The 26,872-nt window shown below is 46.6% G+C and overlaps 1 protein-coding gene across 1 annotated transcript; it reads left to right on the forward strand.

The window, feature by feature from the left end:
* Nucleotides 1-9,230: 9,230 nt before the first annotated feature.
* On the forward strand, nucleotides 9,231-25,915 carry MSL2 (MSL complex subunit 2). The gene is made up of 2 exons (XM_079314981.1): nucleotides 9,231-9,982; nucleotides 21,800-25,915. The coding sequence occupies exons 1-2, from the start codon at nucleotides 9,841-9,843 to the stop codon at nucleotides 23,395-23,397; spliced, it is 1,740 nt and encodes a 579-aa protein (XP_079171107.1). The 5' UTR covers nucleotides 9,231-9,840; the 3' UTR covers nucleotides 23,398-25,915.
* Nucleotides 25,916-26,872: the final 957 nt, after the last annotated feature.

Below are 26,872 nucleotides of genomic sequence, written 5' to 3' on the forward strand. Positions count from 1 at the left end.
GCCCCGCTCCGCCGCCCCGGTTACGGCAGGGCGCTGCGGGGCACACGGCTCCGGGGGGTACACGGATCCTGGAGGCTCGGCCAGGGCCGCTGCAAGCACCGGGCCCGGCGCAGGCCGCTGCCCGAGCCCAGCCCTCCATGGCCGCGATGTTGTTCATCGCTGTTGTCTGTGCGCAGAGACCAGCAGGAAAATACATCAGCTTTTCCCCCTATCCTGTGTGGCGGAAAGATTTGTGGCGCTTCAGAAGTGGGGAAGACAAGCAGTGGTGTCAGGTCGTAAGATTAGCTGTCCCCTCTTTGTTCCAAATGCCAGAAAGTATTTGTTAGGAAAACAGTCCTTGTGACACACCGGCACCGATTCCCTGCCTCCTATGAAGAGGCACTGCGGCTCTTGTCATGGCACGCTTTGGGACGGATGAGGCAAATCGAGACCTCTTACGAAGGGAGTGGGTCAGGATGCGCGGGGAATACGCAGCGCACACAGCGAGTGCCCGAGCTGCAGTGTATCCGCAATCCAGAGATCTGATGTCATCGCCTCCCAGGCAGTTCTCCAGCGTGCAGGCGCAGCCATCTGTGCAGCAGATCGTTTGTTACCCCTGTCGGCCACTCCGACACCGACCACCAACCAACCACCGGCCAGTTCCACGTAGGGCGAGCTGAATATTTCCCTAAGTGCCCACATACCACACATGAAATGCACGAGCATGGTCTGAGGAACCTCCAAGAATGGAAATTCTTGGATTACATTGCATGTACAAGCTGTCGTACAATAATTCATTTTGAAAAGGCTCTCAGGCTTCAGTCCAGCCTCCTACTCAGAACAGACTCAGCACTGAATTCATACTAGTTTTCTTAGGGCTTTTGTCAGCTGGATCTTAAAAGTCTGCAAGGACAGAGGCTGGCACACCTTTCCCAGTTCCAGTGCCAGACTGGCTCCTGGGGAACTGATTCGCCCCCACCCGTTCTACACAGTAGCAACCTACCCTGTTTCAGTTTAGGACATCTGCCTCTTGTCCTCTATGCCCTTCAGCCAGGAGGGGTGAGTGAGATGACAGCCACAGGCTTTCCAGTACCAGAAAGCAGCTGCTAGGGATGTCCCAGTGTCCGCTTCAGGCTAACAAAGATAAAGCCCAGTCTCCCAGCATTCCTCTTGGGACAAGTGCCTGGACACAGCTGTACAGCAAGAGATCATGTCATCCTTCTCCTTGCCAAGGGTAAGACCCCTGACATACTTACCTCTTCCACAGAACCCTTCACTTTGTCACCAGAAGGAAGGCACTGAGGTTGGTCACACGATTTATTCCTGGATAATCTGTGCTGGCTATTCCCAATCACCTTCTCCATGTGACCACCTAAGACATCCAAGAACACTTGCGCCATGGCTTTCCTCCCAGACCAAATCGAAGGGTCTTACAGTCCCAGGCTTTCTGTAGATGTAGTAACCCAGCCTTTCCCCAGCCATTAGGGATCTCCCTTATGTCCATGACCTTTCAAAGATAACTGTGGCATCACTGCAACACTTGCCAATCCTCTCCACCCACCTGGGTCATCCTGTTTAGTCCCCCAGAATGTGTCAAATTTTCTCAGTAGCTGCTGACTCAATCACCCCCACTACAGGAGCCTTGAGCCCTGCCAGCAAGCACAAAGGCTTGGGGAGATCTTGGCAGTGAAGACCAGGATAAGAAAGGCACCGAGTACCTCAGCCCACACACTGCTGAGCAGGAGGCTGTTTCAGCCCCCAGCCAGAGTAGCTGCAGGATTCCAGCTGCATTCCTGACCTATCTGTCAGATAGCTGCTCCTCGGCAGCAGCCAGACAGGCATTTCACCCTCCCCACTCAGGAAGCTTTTCCTGGTCACAAAACAGCCCAGACAGAAATCAGACCACAGATATTTGAAGCAAAAGCCTCCACTATCCCCCTCAGGTGGGTTCAGCATCACTCAGGCTCCCTGCAAAAGCTTCTTCATTAAAAACACACTCAAAAGAACAGCTCTGCAACTTCAGAAATTAAAATAACCAGTATTCAGAACATGGGTCACATGCAAGAGAGGTTGGGAATCTGCATTCTGGTTACAAAGTGGTTTCAAAAAGCCCCTATCCTGGATGACAAGGCTGGCATGGTGAGGGGAGCCAGCAGAGGCAAAAGGGCATTCTTTGGATAGTTGAAATTCTACCCAATAGAAGAGTAGAGGGGGAGACAGAATTGTCAAGAGTTGCAGGTTATATGTTAAAAAACAGGGTGAAGATGCCAAAAAATAGTTTGAGGAGCAACTTGCTGGAAGTATGAAAACCAGTAAATTCTTCTTTAAATACTTCAAGAAGGAAGCACACTAGATAAGGCAAAATTCCAAAAAGCCCACCAACCCAACCCAAAAAATCCGGTATTAGAAAACCCATACAGAGGACACACTGGGGAGCAGTTGGCAGAGATTTTCTACAGAGATTCCTGCCTTGCACATCTAGTGCCTTTATTTAGCAAAGTCAACACATAAAAGGGAGATCCTGTTCATACAGTAACTCGGATTTCCAGAGGCCTTTGAGAATGTCCCTGATTAGGAGCTTTTGAAACTAAGTTGTCATTAGATTAAAAGGAATTCACCTCACAGAGCTCAGAGAGAAATATCATTCAAGTAGATGTTAAGGTGCTCTGGGGAAAACAAAATCTCAAGAATACACATCTGTCCACAAAAGAAACAAGCTCACATTACCCCTGAAAAAACACGAGCTCCATTTTCAGTGGTGGCCAGAGAGTCAAAAGGTCCCGGACATACTAAAGGAGGAAGAATCTCCCTAAGAATATAAAATGAGAGCAGCTGCTGGTCTTTGGGTAGGTTCCCAAGACCCAAATTGCTGGAAGACTACGCTAGGAAAATATCACTATATGCTAACAATATTATTCCTGTTCCCTATGTATTTGTCACTGCCTGGCTTTGGAAGCAGGATACTGGACTCAGCTCTGACAGCCATTCTTACAGTCCAATATTGTTAGAATTGTCAAGCTGGAGATTGTCACAAGGATGCATCAGAAACTGAAAATTCTCCAGGCAGTTTCTCAAGAAGCCCCCACAATGCAAATCAGTGGAAGAACAGCAGGTATTTTGAGGCCAAATCCAGTTACAAGAGGACTTTAAACCAAAGAGCTGGAAGACAGTCTCCTGATAATCAATTTTTCCATAATCAGTCAAATAGTAATTTGTGTTTGATTTTGGTAAACAGAAGTAGGGAATAAAACCCAAGTTTCATCATAAATTTGTATTCCTGTGGGGAACCACCCAAGGTCATCAGAGCCAGCTGATTTGTTTAAGTCAGAGAGGTAATTCAGGTGTGCAAGAGGCACATTCTTGTTGTATGTACGGTAGGATTCTCCCTAAACACAAATTAAACTGGAGTACATGCAGAGTTGAACAAGTATTTCTGCATTAGCAGTTTGGCTCAGAATCAGCTCAACTATTTAGTGCTAATCCTAGATCATCTCTACTTGCTCTGGGCTGTTCCAAAGTGAGAGTCCTGTTCTGACAAAATCCCCACACTCCCGGACACACAGGTTTTGACCAGACTCACAACCCACATCAGAGATGAGATGGGCATTCACAAAAGGAGAAGATCTCCTCCAAAACTGGATTTATAGATACTAAGGCCAGAAGTGACTGCTGTGATTACATCAGACATGCTGTACAATATGAGATTCTCTCAATAAAATATTCTGTGAATTAAATATTTGAATAATCTATCAAATACTTGCATTGCATTGCTAAAAGGAGAATTTAATATTCTTTGTTTGATACAGTGAAAAAAATCAGTCTGTACTGACTCTCAAAAAAGCCTGACAAAAAGGCCTCCAAGTGAAGATAAAGTATTTGTCAGGAGGTCACTACAAAAGACCTATTGAAAGATGTAGTTGTAGTCTTACAGCTCCAGAATAAGGAAAAGGACCAAGGGGATTAACCATCTGCCTGTCATCAGGCATAAGACCACTCAGTACAGGACACCAGAAATGCTCTGGTCAAAAAAGAGCTGCACAGAGGATATATGGATCTAAGAAGCCACAGTAATACTTATTTGCCTGGATTGAGAACAAGGCAGTTATAGAAAAAAGTAAAGCCAGTGTTTTCCAGCAGCTCTTCTGGCCCACTTATGAGTAAGCGCCAAAAGAAAAAGACCAGAATATCCCTGCTTAAGTAATAATAGTAAAACAAACCACCAAGCTAATTTTTTTTTTTTTTTCCACAAGATGGGCTCCCTGTGTACTGTAGTACTTCTCAACCTCCCAGCTCATTGGGCAGTAGGGAAGAGCACAATGCTCCTGGAAGCAAAAGTCAACAGCCAGCTCAATTATTCCAATTAATTCATGCAAATGAAAAACTTGCTCACATGCCCCTCCCAAACCTGAGCTGGCAAACAGGTGTAAGAGCTACAGCAGTAGAGCAGTACTTCACCTGGACTGACAGAGGGCACAGGATCCTCCTGGCATATAGGAACCAACAAGAACCCCCAGCCTAAACAAGCAACAGCTGTCTTTGGATTTACAGCTCTATATCCAGAGAAGAACTTCAATTTCTTTGTTTAGCAACATCAGAAAAACATTAGCAGCTTCAGTGAGGGAGGTGGACTGCTGTGAGCTCTATCAATGCCCTCCTTCTTCTATGCTTCTGACATGCATACTAGGAATCTGTGTTGTGACACTTGAAAGGTAAGCTAAACTAACTTTTTTCATTAGCTGCAATATAAAGTTCACTCATATGGCTCATGTAAGTACAACTGTAAGGCAAAAATAACTGGAAAAGAGGGATTTGATCTCACCTGACAGAACTTCAGAGTTACACAGATGTACCTCTTGACTTCTGCTTATACAATTCAATAACAAGGGGAGGAATTTGATTACCAAGGATTTAATATGCAAAATGCATGTACTTGATGCTGATTCAAATAGAACAATTATTAGGCCAGACATGCTCACGCAGCTGGAGAAAAGTTATTGCAGCTACACCCACTAGCCTGGTTCACACTGGGGAAGGGCTGGGAGAAGTGAAAGAGAAAGCTGTGCTGAACAAGCTGATAAAATACTGGAGGAGATGCCCTACAAATTCATCCTATGAAAATTCCCATCAAATATATCACCCAAATGAAGTAAAGGAATTGTGGGTGACTAGCTTATGGAGAACAATAGCAAACCATTTAACAACAATAACAGTGGGTGGGGTTTGTATAAGATCCCAAGGACCTTAGAATTGTTAGGGAATATTCCTTCACAGTCCTTGTGAATCCAAACCACAAACAGATTCTTGTTTATTTGCTGGGTGTTTCTGAAAGTGGTGAAGTGGTGTACACCAAACAAACAAAACCCTACACACAGTTACAAAGAACTGGCGGATCTAACAGGCACTGCTATAAAACTGTACAGCATTGAGTATTCCAATGTTCAGCAACAGATAAGAAATGTTCTGGCTTAGAACAAGGAATTCCTCCTACTAGTAAAGATACAAATTGTACTGCACTATTCCAGATCTCAAGATTAACAATGGAGATGCCTTTTTTGTTTTGTTTCATTTTCTTGGGAAAAAAAAAAAAGCCGCTTACAAAAAACAGACTCAAATAAAAAAGCAGAAATTGGCTTCATCACATGTGGACGTGAACTTGAATGAAAGTCTATGGTTTGTTCATGAATATAAAAGAAGGGCAAAATCAATGGACTGGGAGTACAAGTATGCTCTGCTTTACCAGAATTCCAAAGGCATGTCATGGTTGGAATATTTGGGAGTTACAAAACTAAAAGGACAATAAAAAGGCACAAACAAGTGAATTGGTGCAGCTTGTAATGTAGGAGCAATGTCTGCAGCTGTGTCTCGTTGGGATGGTAACAAGGGTGTGCAGGTAGCCATGGATCACTTAACAAAGGGCCACAGGCTTTGCAGAGCTATGACAGCCATCCCGAGCTCCTCTGCTTTCTGGCAAAAGTCAGCCTGTGTCTTTCTTAGAAGGTGTGGGGGGATGTTTCTTGTTCCTTTATTCTGCAGTTACTGTGATTATGTGTTTGTTGATGTTTGATGTGTTTTGTTAGCTCATGAATAGCATCAGCCCAGAAACACTGTGCTGTTGAACTGTTACAATCCCTCTGGTCCTACCCTGCCACTCTTCATGATACTCAAATGCAGTGACATAGAAGGAAGCCCACATCTAGTTAACCAAGCAATTAGAAACAAGCTTGCCATTGGCAGCAGGCTGAGGGAAAAAACAAACTCCCTAACAAAACAACAACAAAACACCACCGTTTCATTCACATCCTAGCTTTCAGAGGCAGTCTGTGTGTTGACCTGCATTTTTTTCTACTCAGTTGAAAAGTTACTTTTCCCTTAAAGTTGCTGTACTGTAGGAATCAGACACTTTAGGATGCATCTCTTCCACAGCAGAAGGAATTTAATATAGGGAACTACTTCAACGTCTCATGTTCTTCATTATACATTTACAAAGAACTATTCACTGAGATCTAAATGCTTATTCTGTTCAAGTGCTGCAGGAAAGAATCAAAAACTATCACCCAAAGACCTAGACCACTAACACAGGTATCTGTGTTCAGCAGAGTTAGTAGGCAGTACCTAATCTGAACAGGGAGTCTAGTTTTTCCCAAACACAGCCACCAGTGAAACACTGATAGGAATTGGAAAATGAAATAACATTCTTATCCCACCCTTATTTTCCAGTGAAACAACAAGAGGATTTACTCAATGGTTTATTGAGTGTTTCAGTGCTTGTTCAAAGATAAGCACCTACCACTGGCCAAGGAGGGAGACTGGTCCCACAAGGCTGTTAGCATGAGGGAGTAGCAAAGGCAGCTGCTACAGGGGAAAAGGTGAGCAAGGCAGTGGTATCAACAAAAGTAAGGGTCCCATGGTACCTGAGTGAGGAGAGGAGAGCAGGGCCACAGCAGCAAGAAGGGTGAGCCCCTGAGCAGCAGCCATCTGCAGCAGGGAGCAGGTCCAAGGGCAGACACAGGGTCAGGGATCAGGAAGAGGCCAGCTCTCAGCTGGCTTAAAACAAGCTCCCAAGGCATAGCAGAGAAGGCTCAGTGGAACTTCTCCCCACTCGGCTGTTTCTCAGCAGCCTGATGGGGTCACACAGCTCAGCACATCAGGGCTGAGCCAGCCCCTGGGGCAGGGAGGCTGCAGAGCTTGGGGGGACTCAACCCCTCACAGTTACTGTCACCACCCCATTTGTCCCAGTGGTCACAAACAGCTGAGGCTCTAACCCACCCTCTTGGGACAGCAGGACTCCTCCTGCAGGATAGTGATGAAGACAGACTGGAAGAAATTATCAACAGAGGCAAGAAAAGTTGTATCTGATGCTTGGACTGCACTATTAGAAATGAACTCAAAGGGTCTGGATAGAAAAAAAGTGTGAAATTCAGCAGATTAGCCAGCAATAATGGGGGAAAAAAAGCACTATGGCCTTCCCCTGGTCTAAAAGGTATAACCTAGCCAGTCTTGCTACTCTTGCAGTTTCATATTCCACTATTACCATCATTTTCAACAGTAATAATTCTTTGTAGTTCTAGAGAGTTTATATTATCTGTCTTGCAGGATTGGAAGGTGGAATCCAGATTCCAAGGGGAATCCAGAGGTACTCCTTTAGCTCCATCAGTGAGTGCCAGAATAGTGCAGGTTAATGCTCTGCATGGGAATATTGAGGTTTGGCTCTGCAACTATACTGCTGTCAACTGCTGAATCCCTGTGGATGATACCTCAAAGGAGTTTATCCCAGAAACTAGACAAGACTGGTAAAACTCTGTGTGTTAGGGAAGGAACTTGCTTGACACCCAAGAGCCAGAGCAGCATGAGAGGGAGCTGGGAGGGATTGAGAGTGTTCAGGACACAGTGTGTTCAGAGTTTGGCAGAGGATGTGATACCGGGAGGTGTGTATCAGAATGTGGACTTGGTGAGAATTTTCTTGGATGTTATTTCAGTCTGTTGGCTTGGTTCAGCACAGAAAGTGTTCCTGGCAATAATCTCAAGAAGGAATTGGGCATTTGACAAGCAATGTAACAGCAGGGTGAGGGTGAGAATGAAGATGCTGTGCCTTGGAGTGAATTCAGGTTGGGGATTCAATGTGTGCAAGGAGTTACAGTTCAGAGGTGGCTGAGTGTTTGCTGGGAGGCAGAAGGGCATTGTACATCTGCATGGTAACATGGAGATGTAGCCACATGGGCTGTACCTGGGCCATGTGGGAACAGTGCCAGGTGGGGAATGAGCTGCTTGATGAGGACCACAAGTGCTAAATGAGTATTTGGAGTCAAGACCCAAATTCCTTTATTTTGTGTGAACACTCATTTTGTGTTGGGTTGGAAAGTTGGGGGAATTCACTAAGTGAACAAAGAACTAAAAGGTACAGGTGGAAGTCCTTGATTAGTGTCACATGGGCAACACAGAGGGAAAAAGGAGAAGCTCTGTCAGGCAGTTCCCCAAAAGGCCAAACACAGAAGCAGGGAAAAGCTGCCCGATGGTGCTATCAGTGTTGCAACACAGGATCTGGAAGTCTGTGGAATGGCCTTGGTGCTTACATAGGAAATAAAACACGTTTCCTCCATAAAGGTCCCGCCTGTGCTTATATCGTGGTCATACCTGCCCTCAGCCTGTGCATCCACTGCTGTGCTATACGTGGGGTCTCCGGCAGGAACGCTTATGACAGACTTCTGTCCACAGAGCCGAGTGTGGGAGGCTGGCGATGTCCTGAGGAGTTTGTGCGCTCCGCAGCTCTCGCGCCACCTCTCCCAAGAGCTGCCGGGCCCCACAGCTCCCCGGACTGGCTCCGTGCCGGCGGAGGGGCCGCTGTGTCAGCCGGCAGCCCCAGGTACTGACAGGCCTGGCCGCAGCTTCCAGCACGGCCTGAGGGCAGAGGCGGGGCCGCTTCCTCAGCCCGAGCGGAGGCGCTCGCCATGACAGGGGCGGGACGCGGCGTCCGCGCCCGGCCGCCGTGAGGGGGCAAAGCCGAGACACGGCGGGGCGGGGGTGCGCGGATCGGTGCGTGAGGCGATGGGGCGCGGGGCGGTGTGCGAGGGGCGCTGTGCGAGCCCGGGGCCGAGCCGCCGTGTGCCGCCGTGTGCCGCCGTGTGCCGCCCTGGCCGCCGGGAGCGCGCTGGGCCCGCGGAGGGCGCTGAGGCGGCGCGCGCGCCCGCCCCTCCCCCTCCTGCGCGCGGCCCCCGCTGCCGGCTCGGGCGCCGCTAGAGGGCGCCGGCGCCCCCCCGCCCCGCTGCGGGCGCGCATGCGCGGCGCGGGCGGCGGCGATGGCCCCGCAGTGACGGCCGGATCTAACGGCGCCACCGCGGAGCGCGCGCGGCCCGCCCGGCCCTGCCCGCGCGCCCACCGGCCCCGCGCAGGAGGCGGCGCCGCCGCCGCGGTGATGCGGCCGCGGTGAGCCCCGGGTGCCTCCGCCGCCCTCCCGCCGCATCGGGCAGCGCGGCCCCGCCGCCGCCGCCCCCCGCGCGCCCGTTCGCGGATCCTGCCTGCGGCCGCCGCCATGCCGGGCCGCCGCTGAGGGAGGCGCCGACAGCCAGCAGGGGCCCCGCGGCGGGGCGGGTATGGCCCGCAGGGACCTGCAGTAGCGCCGCTGCCGCCCGGGCCGAGCCGCCGCTCGGAGCGAGGCCTCCCCCGCGGGAGGCGGAGGAGGAGCCGGCGCGGCCCCCTCTGGCAGGGCCGCCGCGGCCTCCGCGCTGCCGCCGCCGCTGCCGCGCGGCTCCAGGTGGCCCCGGACCAAGGTGACACCCGGCCGGCCCCCGCCCCGGGGCCACCTGCCCCCGCGGCCCGCGCAGACCTTCTTCGCACCGCGCAGCCGGCGGCGAGCGAGCGGCGGCGATGAACCCGGTGAATGCCACTGCTCTCTACGTGTCCGCGAGCCGCCTGGTGCTCAACTACGACCCGGCGGACCCCCAGTCCTTTTCCGAGATTAACAAGCTCCTGCCCTACTTCAGGCAGTCCCTCTCCTGCTGCGTGTGCGGTGAGGATCTTTCTTTTGTTCCTGCACAATGAGCCTCCCCGGGGCTCCCGCACGGCCCTGGGCCCGCACCGGGACTGGCTCGGCCTCGCCTCGCCCGGCCCGGCCCGGGGCAGCTCCCAGCAAAGTTTGCCGGGCCCGCAGCCCCCGGTGGCGCTCCCGCCGGGGGGGGCGGCTCGGCGCTCGGGAGCGGCGGAGTGGGAACAGCCCGGGCTAAACCCGCCCCCGGCGCGGGGCAGCGGCGGGCAGGGCCGGTCACAAGGGCAGGGAGGCGGCAGCCGCTGTGTCTCAACAGCCGCGCACGCTGCGAAGGCGGTGGTGGCATGGAGAGAGTGTTTGCCTCAAAATGCAGCGCTTTATTATGGTCACTGCTTCATCATGGGTACGGCAGTTGTCAGTGGTTATTGAAATACCTTGGTGTAGTGGAGTTAATCGCTTTAAAAAGGCGATGACTAAGAGCGAGTGTGGTAAAAAGATACCCGAAATGATATACAGACTGTAGAGGAAGGGGGGAGGAACTTCGTAAATTTTTTACCCCCTCCTTGAAATGTAAACAACAAGTAATTCCGGTTGAAAGCCAGGAATTTTGAGCTGATGGAAACAATAATTGATTTTTTTTTTTTTTTTTTTTTTTTGTGCCAAGTAGATAATTGTTCTGTAACAATAATTACCATAAAAAGCAAACGGGCTGGAAGTCTGCTGGGCTTTCCCCATTCCCATCCCCCAAAAAAGAGTGTGCTGTGGGCAAAGGCAGTATCCGGAATTTCGGTCTCACAGTCTGGGGAATACTGGGCAGGAATTGCGTTCTGCTGTGTTTGTGGAGTGGGGACATGCGTCCGTTCCTGGGAGGAAGCTCTGGAATAAACTGTTAGGTTTCCTTGAACTTCCCTTTGAAGCCTTGGTCACTGTCGGGAGGGGGCTCTGACCTGTTAGACCTCTTGGTTGGTAAATTTTTTAACTTCTCCTTTTTTCCCCTAGTAGTTTTAAGTTTTGCCCTGTTTGTGTTTTTATTTTCCTGACAGAGTGGTTTTATGCTTGCTGTGTTTGTCTATGCGGATGTGTGTGTTGCATTGAATTTGAATTGAATCACTGGGGTTTAGAAAGTTAAATATTGTATCAATTTACGGGATCAGAATTTAACTGTCGAGACGGCTAAAGTAGCGTTGGATGCTTCCTATCCCCTCGCTGTTGGCTCCTCCCACTTAAAGTCTTTGAAAATAGAGATCTGTTTGCACTGGGAAAGAGGGAGCCCGTTCCCAGGATCTCTGCATCGTCATTTCCTGAAGCAATTTGTCTTAAGGATTTTTCCTCATGGAATCCCGATGTTAGTGTTGATGCATCTCTGCTTTTTGTTTCTTACCACCTTAGGCCCGATTTATTCCAACCCCAGCTGTGATTTCTTCCCATAAATTCTTCCTGCTTTTGGTCAGTCACCATTCTGCGTTTGCCAAAAAATAATACAAATATTCTGATTTTTAAAAATAAGATATTTGCATTGCTCTGCTCTCTGGCCTCTCCACTTTAAGCCTGATCTTCTAAAATGTGTTCTTTGTTCTCATTGCCTTGCCTGCTTTCCTTCTTGGCCTTTTGCAATCTTAGTTTTACACTCTGTGCTGTTGAAATTGTCTATCTTTAATTTGTCCCTGTCGAAATTCCTGAGTTTTTTCCCCCTCTTCTTCAGCTTTTCCTGCTTGGCTTTTCTGCTTTTCTGTCACTCAGTTTCATAGAGCAAACCACATGTTTAGTTTGTTTTCTTCTATTTTCTTGCGCCTTCATGGCTGTTCCTATTCAAAAATTGCCTCTTGATGGTTCTGCTTTCTCTCTTGACTCTATTTTCTTTTGAATATTAGGGTTATTCCTTTGGTCTATATTTTTTTTCCTACTGTGTCCAGTTTTCAGATAACCGTAGCTGCTGTTTATTTTGAATGTTTTGCTTACAGCTGATTAACCAGACTTATCTGTGCCTCCTGGACTCCTGTCTGTGGAGTGGCAGTATCCAGAGGCCTCAGTAAATTCCACACATGCAGTAAAACAGTTGCTCAGGTGTCCTGGGGGAGTGGGCCTGCCCCACCCAGAACTGCTCACTCTGGTGTTCCCAGTGTCACAGATCGGCGGGTCAGACTGGTAAAGGCCAGTCCATCATTTTCTCATTTGTTTTTTGTGTTCCTTTTCTCTTAGTGCTAAGAGCTGTTACACCTTTTACACCTTCTGAATATTTCAGGTCATTAAACCCTGTACAATCATCAAAGCCTTTTTAGGTTTGGTGTTTTAAAAGATTAAGTACAGAAGTAAAGGCTGCATTGAGAGATGATGACAGTGAGCACTATGAGCACCCAAAACTGTCAGAATCCCAGAATATTCTGAGTTGGAATAGACCCACAAGGGCCATGGAATCCAGCTATTAGTGACTGGCCCTTACAGGGAGTGAACCCAGAACCCTGGTGTTCTCCACACACTGCTCTGACCAGCTGAGCTAACTGTGCTCTGTGGGTTTGGGTTGGGTTTTTTGTTTTAACACTTGAAAGCTTTTCCCATGCTCATTTCTTGCTGCCCTCTTTGTCTGTTTAGACCATGAGACCCAAGTGCCTGGCTCTTGGTCCATGTACATGGAACTCGGAATGTCTGGTACTTTCCTTGCACTGATCTTTGTAAAATGCTGAGTGCAAAGGCTTAAAAGCTGTGGTTTTTTTGGAGAAATCCTTCAGGAAGTATCAATGGTTAAAGTCTCAAGTGCTGGACTTCTAGGAATTCCCTTGGGAAGTTACTCTACAAATTAGTGCTCCTTATGTCATCAGCTTTTTCTCAGTGTGTAATCTCTCTCGAGTGTATTCTGTAACACTTTGTTATGCTGCAGGTATTAGTTCCATAATCAAGATTGTCCCTTTAGTTTTAGGGAATTTTTTTTAGGAGAAATGAGTGCCAGCTATATAAATTAGCTAACATTCCTGGGCTTCCACTGTGCTCCCAAAGCATGAGGCATAAGCCAGCTCATTTCCTTGTGATCCCATAGTCTCACATAGCAGGGGGTGGCAGAAGTTTTTGGACCCACATAATGATGAAGTTCTAATTAAAGCTCTGATTTCAGATTCAGATTGGCACACATGGAGTTGCAACAGTAGAAAGCCAAAATGTAAATACAGTATGTCAGTGTAAGTCAGCTGAATCAGTTCTGGGTGGATTCAAGGTCTCCCTCTTGCCTCGTGATGGGTGATAAGGGTTCAGTTCTGTAGCTGGAACAGCCGTGTGTGTATTTCTAGGATTTAAGTGTGATCATGTGACAATTTCCTGGACAGTGCTGTAGGTAATACATCATCCTTTTATAGGGATGTATATGACAATATTTCCTAGAGCTTTTAAATCTTGAAAATAACTGCTCCCAAGTGTGCATTAGGCAGAAGGGCTGTGCCTTGTCTGTTGTGAGGATGTGAAGTACAAGTTTTGGCCTCTGGAATAAAGTGATTATTACAAAATTGTGTGTGAACACCACATTTATTTAAAAATAGCATAATAGAATTTATGCTAAAAACTTCTATGTTTTAGAGGTGCTCTCTATTTGGATAAACATCTATGTGCATAAACAGTGCTGTTCTCTGGTTCAGATACCGTGCAGGTAACTGCAAATCATTGGTCTTCTCAACATTAACAGCCTTCTCTGAAATTCAGTTGAAATGCTTATAAGAGATATGATTGCCAGTCAGATCAGCTTAGCTTTTTATCCATAGAAGACTTCATAGTGGAATCTCTGAAAGATATTTCAAAGGCATGTGAAAGATTGTTATTGCTGATTGAGAGAATTCTTGGAAGCTGGCAGGGCTGCAGGACAGCGTTTTATGCTTGGCCAGGAACCCAGCTGGTGCTGGGAAATACAGGATGAGAATACAGTTCTTGTCTTAAACATCCTGTAATCCCAGTAAGGGGATGTGAGACAACATGTGGCTTTAGGGAGATTACAGGGTGGGGGGAGGAACAAAGAAACCCATGGCAGCACTGCCTGGTCCCTCACAGAGCCCCATCCGGTGTTCTGAGGCAGCTCTCCGTAATTTTAGCCAGAGGGTTGAAGGCTCAGTGGTGCAGTAGCATTGTGGAAGCAACTCCCAGGCATGGATTGCCAAAAAAATAAAATAAAAACTGTTGACTTTTGTTTTTCTATATAAAGATTAGTGTAAGGATGTTATTTCCCTCCTTCTCTTGTATAAAAGCAGTAGCCTGTTTTGAGAGTTTTATACTCCCAAAGTAAGTTGAATGGAGTGTATAATGTAATTACTTACTACAATCAATTATATTTAGCACTAGATCTGAAATGTCTCCATCGCTGGTGGCATACAGTTGTGTAAAATTTTCTACTTTTTGCCATTCTGTCCATGTGAAGGCTTCTCCTCCTCTTTCTCACCTCTCTCTGAGCTAATTCTCCTTCTGTTCTGTGTCCCAAAATGCCCTTTCCTGGTCGGCAGCTCCTGGGGTGTGGTTCCCGGTCCCAGGCAGAGCTCAGTGCCATGGGCTGCACTCTGTCACTGGGAAATGGTGTGAGCTGGGCCTGGACAGTTGGACTGGGCTTCCCTCAGAGAAGGGGAGATACTTGAGTGATGGGTGGAAGCTTCCTGGAAAATTCAGTTTCCTGTCACAGACATGGAATAAGGGAGAAGAAACAAATTCCCATTATAATAAAAGTTATATGGATGATAGCTGGAGTTTCTGTTTGGGATGTGAGCCGTGGCTGAGTTGAGCCTGGATAAGAGTTTGAGAGTGAAAAAACTTAAGTTTTTTTAAGTTCTGTGATGGAAAAGTTTAGCTTAGAACTTCTTCCTTGTCCATTCTCCCTAGGTTGAGGAGAATGAAAGCTGATTCATGATCTGTGCTGCCAGATCAGAGTTGCCTTTTATGTTTGAAAATTGGTCTGGTGCTGTGGGTTTTTTTAGGAATTTTCTTCATTGACATTTTCTTCTTTCCTCTGTTTTCAGTTATGAGAAATACTGTTAATAAAACTACTGGTAGTTTTAAAAGTACATTATTTTCCCCTTTAAAATGTCATGAATGGTTGCCAAAACACTTCTAAATTTGTGAAAAATAAAGCATATCTGAAACAACCCTCAAGGAGCATGGACTAGGGGATTAAGTACCTATCGAATACCTTCTGCTGCAGGTGTTCTGTTTGTGCTTGGTCTGGGGAGCAGTTGTCTATAAAATATCCAGTCTCACATTTTTACTCAAGAACGTGTTGGGTGATTTCCTCTTAAATTCTCCCTACTCAACTTCGTTTCCCTTTCCTGTTTTCAAACCCTGTGTGTGACTCCTGGGAGAACTGCTTTGTCAAGGTTGTCTGCATTGTACTGCAGAAGTTTTGATAACAGAAAGTTCTGCCAGTAGAATTTAAATTGGTTTCTAAACTAAAAATACTCTGCCTTAGAAGAGAATTGAGTAGGAAGAGAAGTAGCTGTGGTCCCCTCGCCGGCAGCTGGTTGACAGTGGCTTCCAGAGAGGGTTGCAGTGCTGGGATTGGAGAGGAGTTTTCCTGCTTTGAGGAGCTGGGAGTGATGGATGGGCTTGGTGGTGCCTGAGGATATTGATTAAACCGATTGTGTTCCCGAGTGTTTAAAGAGGAGTTAATGTGTTGCCAGGAGGCGTTTTTCTTGGGATGGCTGAGCTGTCCCGGTCGGTGGGCACGGAGCACTCCGGCACACGTTCCCCTGCCTTCGTTTGCTTTGCTACCTTAGGTGATTTACACGTCTGAATACGGACTGAGTTCCTGGATATTGTATTGGAGCTTTAGTAAGGGCAGAAAACATTCCCTGGGGCTGGGCAATGACTGAGAAGTGATGGCAGTTCAGCCGTTCGTGAGAGCAGCTGCTTTGCAGGGAGCAGAGATTTCCCTGCTCTCCTGGAGGCATTACCCCAAATCCCTCATGATGGAATTTCTTATTCCGTGTCTCTCCCAGTCACTGCCCCCGGCTGGCTCCCTCTCACACCGCGGCCTTGGAGAACACACTTCACTCTGAGATTCTGATGTTCAAGCATTTTTGTTTGGTGTGGAAAAATGGGTTTCATTACTTTTTATTTGCTCGGGGAATGTGATGAACTTGATCTATAACTTCCAAAGTAAGTTCTTAGTCTTGAGAATGTTTCTGCAGCTCAGAAACAAGTTATTATTTTATACCCATAGGAGAAATGTTAACTTTGCTATTTGAAGCTTCTCAAAATACAGCGATCTTGACTTTTGGAAATCATCATTAGGTGAAAATTTTACACTGCATGGTGAAAAATATTAATTTATCCATCTTCTTAAAGCCTCAAAGTTTGAATTTTACCACCTAGTAACAAACCCAGTTTGTTAAAACTACATTTAGAATTTTCCCTGTCAGGAATTTTGTAAACACAAGGACTTTCAAACAGAACTATAACTTTGAAATAGGACTTAGTAAAAAGTCCTAAGTTGTTTTTTTTTGTGGGGGGGGTGGACTCAAGGAACAAGGCAGTCCCTTCTGCACTTAAAATGCAATTTGTTGTAGTTTTTTTCCTTGAACTTTAGCTATAGAAGTTGACTGTACTTCTCCAGATATGAAGAAAAATAGTCTGGCTGTCTTCTGATCATGGTTAAATTGTGTTCCCATGGCATACAGGCAAAAACAGTGCAGTTTTTGTTTTTTTTTCAAAGAGTTACTCAAACATTAATTCATTAGTCACAACTGTCTCTATATGAGGGTAATAATGTCTTTAGCAATTTTTTCACAGTTCTGTGTTCATGGGGGATGTGCAGAAATATTCAGTAGCCAGCAGAATGTTTTCTCTGATAAACTTTTGAAATAAGTATTTGTAGTTGATTTGGGGGGTTTTTTGGGTGTCCCTCACATTTGCATTTCACCCAACAGGGAATTTTTAAGTGTTTGTGGATGTCTTAGTCAAATTCTCGCGGTGTGGTTGGGGTGACCTGAGGGCAGAGTGGTATTTGCAGGAAGAAATCATTCCATAGTTCACAGGGAAACTCTTATTATTTCTGAGTTCTGTGCTGGGAGTCTTGGGGAACGTATTTTGTTTCTACTTTTTGTCTGAATTGAACAATTTCTCTGTAGAGAACCTTGTGTCAAAGCCCATGTAAGGATCACACGTCTGTAGTGTTGTTGTGAGCTGCCCTGAGCTGCATGCCGTGTTCTGTAGCCGTGGGTTCAGAGCTTTGCCCCTGGAACATTGCAAAGATGTTCATGTCCCAGCTAAGAGTGCAGCCTCTACACGTGTGGCTGTGTTTTGGGAACTGCTGGGCACTGGGTGGGGTATCTGGGTGACAGCAGATCCAGCAGATTTCAGACAGAGGAGCTGCCCAACATTTTTCTGCCTGGGACAACTGCTAGGGCAGGGGTAGGACAGACATCAGTCTGGGGAATCTGGCACCTGACTTTGGTGCAATTTTGGGGAAATGCATCAAATCCAACATGGTCCAGCCCACCCCGAGTGTAGGTCTGGAAGTGGGGGGTGTTAGGGCTCGGGATCTGTGAGACCTTCCCCTGCTGTCATGTTCATGACAGCTGGCCCTTGCACTAACCTCTATGAGTCTGAATGTGTTCAGTTTTCTTGTTCTTTAGGAAGTACCCAGATCTCCCACCCCTCTAAAACAGATCCCACACATTTGTTGTATTCATCTGCAGATGGCTGACAGACCTTTTTGCTGCTCATCATATGCCTGCCTGTCTGTCGTCAGATAGTTTTGCAAATAGTGCTTTTAGGGGTTTATCCAACTCGAGAAATGCTGCTTTTGTGAGAGTATTTTCTGTTTTGTTTTGCCTTAAAGCTTCGTTGAGCTGCTGCTCATTCTTCAGTGGGCTCCAGCTGATCATTTAATGTGTGAGGAGATGCTGTGTGGAGTGGCAGGGAGCAGTTCAGGGAAGGTGGTGGGGAGAGCAGGGCTTTTCCTTCCCGCAGCTCTGGAGCTGCAGGTAGAGGGGTCGCTGAGCACAAACCCCTGTGCAGAGGTGTCACAGTCCATGAGAAACAGCTCCTGTCCTTCAGGAGCTCCTGAGCTCTGAAGCTTTGATGTGGAAAGCTGTTGGAGCTTTCTGACTGTTGCTAATTATTTTAGTAGAAACAGTCAGATGATGTTTAATCCCGAAATGAAAAGTGTAGCAGTGCAGCTGTCAAAGCTCCAGTTGTGGGACTTCGGGCATGTAGAAGTTTGTGTGTGCCTCAGATGGGCAGAGCTTCCTGTTCCTCAGAGCTTGGTAAAGACTCAGCATTTCTGTTTCTGTAATCGTGGTTTAAAAATAACCTCATGCTCACGGTGCTGTTTGATGGGCACGGATTGGTGAGTGAGGTTCCCTTGCTGCCCTCTCCTCCTGTGTCCCATGGATGCCATGGTGCCAGTGTGGCTGGGCTGGCCAGCCCCCAGTGCTGGCTGAGTGCTTCTGGTGATCCCAGTGCAGCCAAGATCAAAGGCATCTGCCTGGCAAACGGTGGTGATGAACCCCAGGGGATACATTTGTATTTGTAAGAAAAAATTTACTTATATTTTTCTATTTTATTTCATGAAATTAAGATTTAATAATGAAATTATTCTTAAGACTGGTTCTTGGAAAAGCCAAGATAATTTTCAGTGACTAATGTTCCATTAGCATTTCCAAGGATCGTAAATTAGATATTTGTTTTTAGCCCATTCCTTTGCTGAGGATAGGTGAGAATGGCTGCAGGTACCTGATCAAGCCTTTCTTCCCAGTGAATTTCATCCATTAGGAGCATATTTGCTGGGTACAGACACCTAACAGTTGTTTTGCTTCCCAGTTCTTCTCCTCCCTTTGGTCTCAAGAGACACAATTTGTAGATGCTTCTTCTGTCCCTGCAGCTATGAAATAATGCCCATTAAGGACCACAGCAGAAAGTATTCCATGTAGTCTAAGTGACCTCCCTCCTGCTCCCAGGACAGCCTTTCCAGATCGGCCAGAATGTTTGGTAAATAACATATGAAAAGTTTTTACTCTGTATATGCTCCCCATTAATTCTAAGTGCTGGTATTAATGTATGTATTTAGTCATAAATACAACCTTTCTGAAATCAGGATAGTTAAGAGCTGATGTGCAAGGAAAGTCTCGTATTGGAGGTTTGTAAGAATGCAATTTTGCTTTTGGTGCATTGATAAACTCCTTACAAAAGAGGGTGAGAAAAGACAGAGCAGGATTCAGTAAGCCCAGACTACACAGGGCTATAAAACTGAAGCTCAGCAGTGAATAATTGTGGAAGGGTCTAATGCAGGTGAATGGCTGCACATTAAAATGAAAAATTACATTTAGCTTAGAGAAATACTAAATTATAAGCATGGCAAAATATTAACTTCAGGACCCACCATGTTCATATTTTAGACATCTATAGAAATTTTAAAATTTCTAGAGAGGGGGGCAGCACTGATGGCCACTGGGCAGAAGTGAAATCTTGGCCTTGCAAAACTGAGGTTCCAAAACAGCTCAGGTGCTGTTTGTGGAACAGTGCTGCTGACTTAGTGCCCCTCCCTGAGTATTACAGGTATTGAAACTTAATTTTATGGGAAATTAGCATCTCATGGTTGATGTTTTTTTTAAACTTGGCAGTACTAAGACTGAGAAGAATGATAATGCCACAGAATCCACACAAAAGAGAAACTTTGAAGAATGGATATTCAGGGAGATATAAGTTGAAATGGAAAATATTCCCACAGCTCAGGAATTCCTAATGTCTCTCCAGTGTAGGTTGCTTGGCATGGAGTAGAACTTGCTCTGTTCTTCCTGTCAGTGAGAGCATGTGAAGTGTTTTGTCTTGTCAGTCTGTCTGGCTTTTCCCTCAAAAGCCTCCAGAAATTTAAATTTTCCTGTATCCTCTTTTAGCATTTGTACTTACTCAGGAGTTCCAGCCAAATTTATTTTGGGAGAAATAAAATGCACTGTTGGTGATGCCTTTTTAAAAATCTTAATTAAAAGTTAAGGTGGTATCTTGTTTATTTGGTGCCATCTCTGAAGTATTTTAGTTCTGTAAAGCATCATAACTCTGCCTTATTGTTCTAAGGAGCCAGGAGAGGCTACTGGTGGATGAGGAGTGCACCCAGCTGCTTTGTGTCATTAATTAATAGGGAATTAATTAACACTGGTGGCTTTTGGCCCTGGGAGCACTGTAGTTCCAAGGTTCTGAAGTGGCAGCACTGGCCAGAGCATGGCTCCTGCTGGTTTTATTGGACTCAGGATCCAGGGCAGGTGGACCTTTATTGGTGAACTCTGTGCTGAAGGATGGGACTTCTTCAAGGAGCTGGTGGGACTTTTGTCTTTTTTCTCTTCAGAGAATTTTTCTCCTAAAATCATGCCCCATCTTAGGACCACAGGGGCCACCTCTGCCTGTGGTCTGTTTATATCATGTCATTTCAAGAGAACTTGGTCAAAAACCCAGTAATTTTCCTCCTGCTGGTTGGACTGTGTGACTTCAAGTCCCATCTGTGGCTTTACACCTTCCCGGCTTGATGTGATGAGTGTTCTCTGTCTTCTCCTGGTGAGGTCTTGTCACACTGTTACAGCAGGGCTCATTCTGTGCCACAGCTTGCTGCACAACTGTATTTCACTCCATTTATTAAAAATACTATGTAATGGCAACCTGAGCACTGACTCCTGTGATTTGTTGCTAAAAACCCAGTTTACATCAAGCCACTAAATGATGGCTCAGGTGGAAGGGCTTGGAGCAGCCCCTTCCCAAAGAGGGATCACGGAAGCGAGCAATGAAAGAAAATATCTTTGATATTTTGGGGATTTTATCCCAGTCTCATTTGATTTATGCACTTTGCTTCCTCTTCCCAAGTTGTTTCATTTTATTCACTTGTTGCACCAGATTGTTTTCACTTTGGAAAATCTGGGTGGGAATTCCCTGATGACTGTAACTCATCCAGCAGAGGCTCCTTATGGGAGAAAGGTCTGATCAAAGCTGAGAATGTGCTGCTGGGAGGGGAGGGAGGCCTGTTGCTGGGGGATGACTACAGATACTCTGCAATTTAATTTAGGAGATGGAATATCTTTCTGGCCTAGAGCTTCCTGGAAATAGCAAAGCAATACTGTCACTTTCTGGATATAGGAACTAGTTGGATTGTTTCTATACAGAATTTAGTTTCACTTGTTCTTTCATATTTTATCCTTAGGTAATATTTGAGTTGTTCTTAAGGAAAACCACAAAAATTCTTCCCGTTTTTTACAATTTTGGGGATCTGCAGACAAAACCTTCCAGACTGTCAGTGCTGGGGGTTGGAAACTTTCTTGGCTGTCAGGGGTGTGTGGATCCCGTTAGTAGCTGATTTTTATTATTTCTTTATTCTAAACAGTAAAATATTGAAAAAAAATTCTTTATTCTGATGGCTTCACTAAATGCTAAATGAAGAATAACACAAAGTCTGTTGTGTCTTCTTCCCTTTAGGGGTGGATATGTCATCTTTTTTACATTCCTTTCGGAGTTTTCCCTCTGCTCTCTTCCCATTTGTTTTTGCTAATTCCATTAAAATCTTTGCAGTAAGTTGTCATGGGAGTTTATTATTTCACTTCTGGTAAATTCATAGAAATCTTGTGTGTTCTCTAAGTTTCCATGGACTAAACTGAAGGGTAGAAGGTGATCAGTAGTATTGTAGTTGAGAATGTTTCTAAAGGCTGCAGTGCAAAGCAAGTTATGCTGTGATGGTTTTCTTCTAATTTTATCTCATGTTTTAAAACCAAGTTGGCAGCTGTGAGAATTTGTACAGGCAGTTGTTTGGATGGGATGTTTTCTTTTTTTTGATAGTACAAAAAACTCATCCAGTGGTGTCCCAGAAACCTGCCATTGTAATCTTCGTCTCTGTTTTTCCCATAGGAAATTTGCTACAAGACCCTATTGCTCCTACCAACTCCAATTGTCAGCATTATGTCTGCAAAACGTGTAAAGGCAAGAAGATGATGATGAAGCCCTCGTGTAGCTGGTGCAAGGACTACGAGCAGTTTGAGGAGAACAAGCAGCTGAGCATCCTGGTGAACTGCTACAAGAAGCTGTGCGAGTACATCACGCAGACGCCGCTGGCCCGGGACATCATCCAGGCCGTGGATTGCTCTGCAGACCTGCTAGCTCTGCTCAAGGATGGGGCACCGCTCCACGAGGAGACGGAGAAATCCTCGGATGCAGCCCTGGCCCTGTGTCTGACGCATTCCCCAGTCCCTTCCACCTCGGAGCTGGCGACGGACACGGCGGGGGGGTTCACGGCGCTGCCAGAGAGCACCCCCAGCCTGGACCTGCGGGGCTCCGTCATCAACGGGCTGCCCCCCTGCAACGGGCTGTCGGTGGAGAAGCTGGGCGTGGGCATCCCCTCTCCCGAGCACGCCAGCGCCATCGACGTGTGCAGCACCGGGGATTACATCAAGACAGAGGACATCCCCGGCGGCCTGCAGCCCGTGTGTGACACGGTGGCCACCAGCGACCTGTGCCCCGCGGGCATCGACATCTGCGGCTTCAGCGAGGACATCAAGCCGGGCGGGTCGCTGCTGCTCAGCGTCGAGGAGGTGCTGCGCAGCCTGGAGACCGTGTCCAGCAGCGAGGTGTGCGACTCCAACCTGCAGCCCGGCTTGGAGGCAAACATGGCCAACGGCCCCTTCCTGCAGCTCTCCCCCCCTCCCCTCAGCCATAACATTTTCATGTCCACAGATGCTTCTCCTCACGGGCTCTCGTGCACGGCAGCCACGCCCAAGGTGGCGAAGCTGAACAGGAAGCGCTCTCGCTCCGAAAGCGACAGCGAGAAGGTTCAGCCTCTGCCCATCTCCAGCATCATCTGCGGCCCAACACTGGGAGCGTCGGCTCCCGTGACAGTCAAACAGGAAAATAAAATGTCTTTGCAGCCTATTGCGACTGTTCCTAATGGAGGAACTACTCCCAAAATCAGTAAAACTGTGCTCCTGTCTAACAAAAGCATGAAAAAGAACTTAGAACATGCCCCTAAGAAATCCCACCCGAAAGCCAAACCAGGGGTGCTGAAAACAAAAGACAAGGCAAAGGAGAAAGTTCCCAGCAGTAATGTTATGCCAGGAAGCCCAACAAAAACTGTGTATAAAAAGCCACAAGAAAAGAAAGGGTGTAAATGTGGTCGTGCCACCCAAAATCCAAGTGTTCTTACATGCCGTGGCCAACGCTGCCCTTGCTACTCTAACCGCAAAGCCTGCCTTGACTGCATATGCCGTGGCTGCCAAAACTCCTACATGGCTAACGGGGAGAAGAAGCTGGAGGCCTTTGCAGTGCCAGAAAAGGCCTTGGAGCAGACTCGGCTTACTTTGGGCATTAATGTGACAAGCATTGCCGTGCGCAATGCCAGCACAAGCACCAGTGTAATCAATGTGACAGGGTCACCAGTAACGACGTTTTTAGCTGCCAGTACACACGATGAGAAAAGTTTGGATGAAGCTATAGACATGAGATATGACTGTTAAACCTTTCTTTCTTTTCCCTGCCATCCGTAGGGGAACTGCTACAGGTTTAAGGCAGCTATGGTTCTGTTTAACTTGCTGGAGCTCCTGCGTTTAGATCACTTGTATCAAGTGTTTTTCATTGCTATGTTCTGTGTATTAGTGTCTGGGAAATAGTTGCAGATAATGGAGGAGTTACCCTAAAACTGTTTTTAGTTCTTACAGCACCTCATAGTTTGAGATCGATTGCTGATGTAAATGATTTTATCACAAGATCTTTTGACAAGGAATATGTTGACCTCATTGTACTTGCTCATGCTTTGTGCTCAGTCAAAGCTTCAGCGTAGCATCCAGATAGTGCATCTCAACTGTGCTAGATGATGGTGTAGAAAAATAATTGTTTGATGGGTTACAGTCACCACGAGCAGGAAATGACCTGACATTCCTGTGGGAAAGGCAGCACTGAGCTGAGGGATACACTCCGGAAAGGGTAGGTGATTGTGAGAATTGGTTGTGCCCTCTACTGAACAGCATATAGTTAAAAAAGATTAATAAATACACTGAGCAAGCTGGCAGGCCAAAAGGCATCTCAGGCTGCAGGCAAGGCTCAGGAGGGTCGGGTGGATGCAAAGGTCAAGCTCCAGCTTGGATACCCCGTCCTGGTAATGACATCATCCTTGGGGTTTGTCTTCCTGACACTTCACAGGTCATGTCCCTGCTCAGTTGCCCTTCTGTGCCAGCCCCCTGTGTGTGACAAATCATTGAGGGGCTGGGCTGGGGGAGAACATCACTGGTACCCTACAAAGGCTCAAGTTCTATTAGCACCATCCTCTCCCTTTCCAGAGTTGCTGCTGTTTTACTGCTGTTGCTTCTAGGGAAGAGAAGGGGTTTTGTGGGTTACAGGGAGTCCTTGGCTGATTTTCCCCCCTCTGGTGCTGATCAGTGTCAGGGCCATGCAGCACTTACCAGCACTGGAGGAGTTGTTTGATCAGGTTTGTAACAGAGCCAGGACCCCTCCCCTGGAGGGGAGTTCCCCACAGACAGGCACCTCCCAGCCAGGGCACAGGATAGAGGGCTATCAAAGGTCAAATTTTTGGGGTGTTTGCTAAGCAGAATAAGCTATATATAACTCACTCCGCCCTGAACCTATCTCATTTTTTGCTAAAATGTTGAAAGCAGCTTTTGAAGGTCATTGCTTTTCAACCTGAGCCAAAGGGCTAGAAAATAGAAAAATAACACAAAGTTGTCGAGCTTATCTGGAAAAGTGTTACAGTGAAAGAATTCCTCTTAGGAATTCAGCTTTGTGCAAAAAATGGTTGATTTCAGCGCAATCCCTAAAGAAGAGTGCAGACACATGCTCTTGTTGTGCCTTCAGGGCTTCGTTGGAACCCTGAAAAGTTGAGATTGCTTTGTGAAAGCAGAAATCCTCCTCTTGGATAATAGAGCACAACCCGAACATGGGCTGACTCGAACACAAACATTATTATCTGATTTTAAAGGCCATTCCTGTTTCAGCAGCATGTTGAATAGTGTGTGGATTTTTTTAGTTCCTTTCCTGCTTCCATCTTCCCTTTTCCTCAGGCAGAGCCCCTGCGGTGCTTTCCGGCCCAGTGCTGGGTGTGCTTTGATTTGGCACAAAGCACGTACAATGACGGTTCCTCACTGAGAAATGAGCAAAACCCTTTGGACACAAATGGCACCTCCTTTTGTTTTGTAGTGTACCATGGTGTCATTTTCTGTGAATGTGGTCAGAGCTTTTTGTTGGTTTTGGTTTGTTTCTCCCCCCGTCTTTTTTGTGGGGTGGGCAGGGTGGGGGGTTAAAGCCATAGGAAGAAAAATGTGATGTACGTGTCCAGTCTGTACTTTTTTGTTTTTGTTTTGCAAGAAGAGTTGAAAAATATTTTTGATAATGAGTAAATGGTGGAAAATGCTTCTTAGTATTCTTGTCTTTATTTGCCAACCCAAGTACCTAAGATCTGTGTTTTTTAGCCCTCATGAAATTTAACGATGTCCTATTAAAATGTATTTAGTTAAACTTGTATGTGATTTTTGTGTTGACCCAGAGGGATCCTACCAGTCTCTAATTTGGTGGTTTGATCGTGACCTACTAATGTAAATCTGTTTATTAGTCCTACGTGTAAGCGAAGTAGCGACCCGGAGTCTGGGAGTGGCTGCACAGCACGGGTTGTGTCGGAATGCTTTTGCAGAGCTGTTCAGTTTTGCCAAGATTGTTGATGGTACATTTTTAGGACTTTCATTAAATTAAATACAAAGTATACCTTTGCTCCAGAAGTGTGGGAGAATTTGGAATCTTTGCTATCTCACTGCTGCATTCAATGTGGTACCAAAAGTTGGAGAACTTAGGTCAAGAGTGTTTCAGAGCGTCAACAGGAGAGACGTGATGGTTAATGTAAAACTGCAAATGGTAGATTCAGGTTGTTTCTAAAAACATTTCCTTTTATGCTGCCACATTCTTGAAATGTATATTAAAATTCAAATTGATTTAATAAATGTTAGTTTTCTAATTCTATTTTGCAACTGCTGAAGGCATCAGTGTGGCATATGTTGAACTCACTGTCTAAATACTACTTAGCGTGTTGATGATTAATTCTCTAATTGTTTAAATTAGGGTTGGCTTGGTTTGGTTTCCTTGCCCTCCTGGCTAGGTGTTCATGAGCTGAGCAATGGAAAGGATCGTTTTGGTGCTGACAGGAATTCCAGCAGCTCCAGTCGGGAAAGCATTCCTTCCACAGCAGCTTCCTGGTGTGGGGCCTTCCTGCCTTGGCTTGGGCAGAGACCAGGGTGAGAATGGGGTCCAGTGCAGCCCAGGAGGGCCTGTCCCTGCTGCCCATCCCAAGGAGCTGCAGAGTCACTAGGGGGATGCAGCTCAATGATGGTTTGAGCTCCAGCCTGGCCCAGCTGGGCTGCCTGGAATTCCCAGTGTTCCTCCTGCAGGGCTCTGGATCCACTGAGCTGTTCTCAGCACTAGCACAGAGGGAGCTGTTTGGGGATTTCTTACAGAGGAAGTGTGTGATAACTCCAGGTTTTTTTTCCCAATCCCCTTGAAGACAGGGATTAACTGCCAAACTTTATTAAAACCCTGTAATTTGTAGAACAGAGTCAAAAGGAAAAAGCAGCAGTTTATGGTCACTTGTAGTGGTACAAAAATCCAGTGCTTCTGAGCATCCAGATCTGAACAAGGAAGAGAAACCCATGTGGCCCTTCCCAGGTATCACACATTAGGACATGTTCAAAATGTTCAAACACACAAGTCAATGTGGCCATTGGTGCCAGGCTTAGAGGGTAGGGTGGAGCTCTGTCAAAGGCTGGATTTGGTGATCATGGGGGTCTTTTCTAACCTTAGCGATTCTATGATAAACCAGGGGCTGAGATTAAATCCCAGAGGAGAGGGGACAGGGAGACAAAAAATTAACCCCTGGATGTGTTACCTTGCAGCACTCCCAGCAGGAGCTGTTCTCGCTCCCTGGCTTGTCTGACC

This window comes from Erithacus rubecula (assembly GCF_903797595.1).
Source record: "Erithacus rubecula genome assembly, chromosome: 11".
Classification (NCBI taxonomy): domain Eukaryota; kingdom Metazoa; phylum Chordata; class Aves; order Passeriformes; family Muscicapidae; genus Erithacus; species Erithacus rubecula.

What these genes read in the sequence shown, in the direction of transcription:
- MSL2 (XM_079314981.1), top strand. Translation starts at nt 9,841, where the DNA reads ATGAACCCGGTGAATGCCACTGCTCTCTACGTGTCCGCGAGCCGCCTG. An exon ending in CCTCTCCTGCTGCGTGTGCG is followed by an intron (nt 9,983 to 21,799) that starts GTGAGGATCTTT and finishes TTTTTCCCATAG; the next exon opens with GAAATTTGCTACAAGACCCT.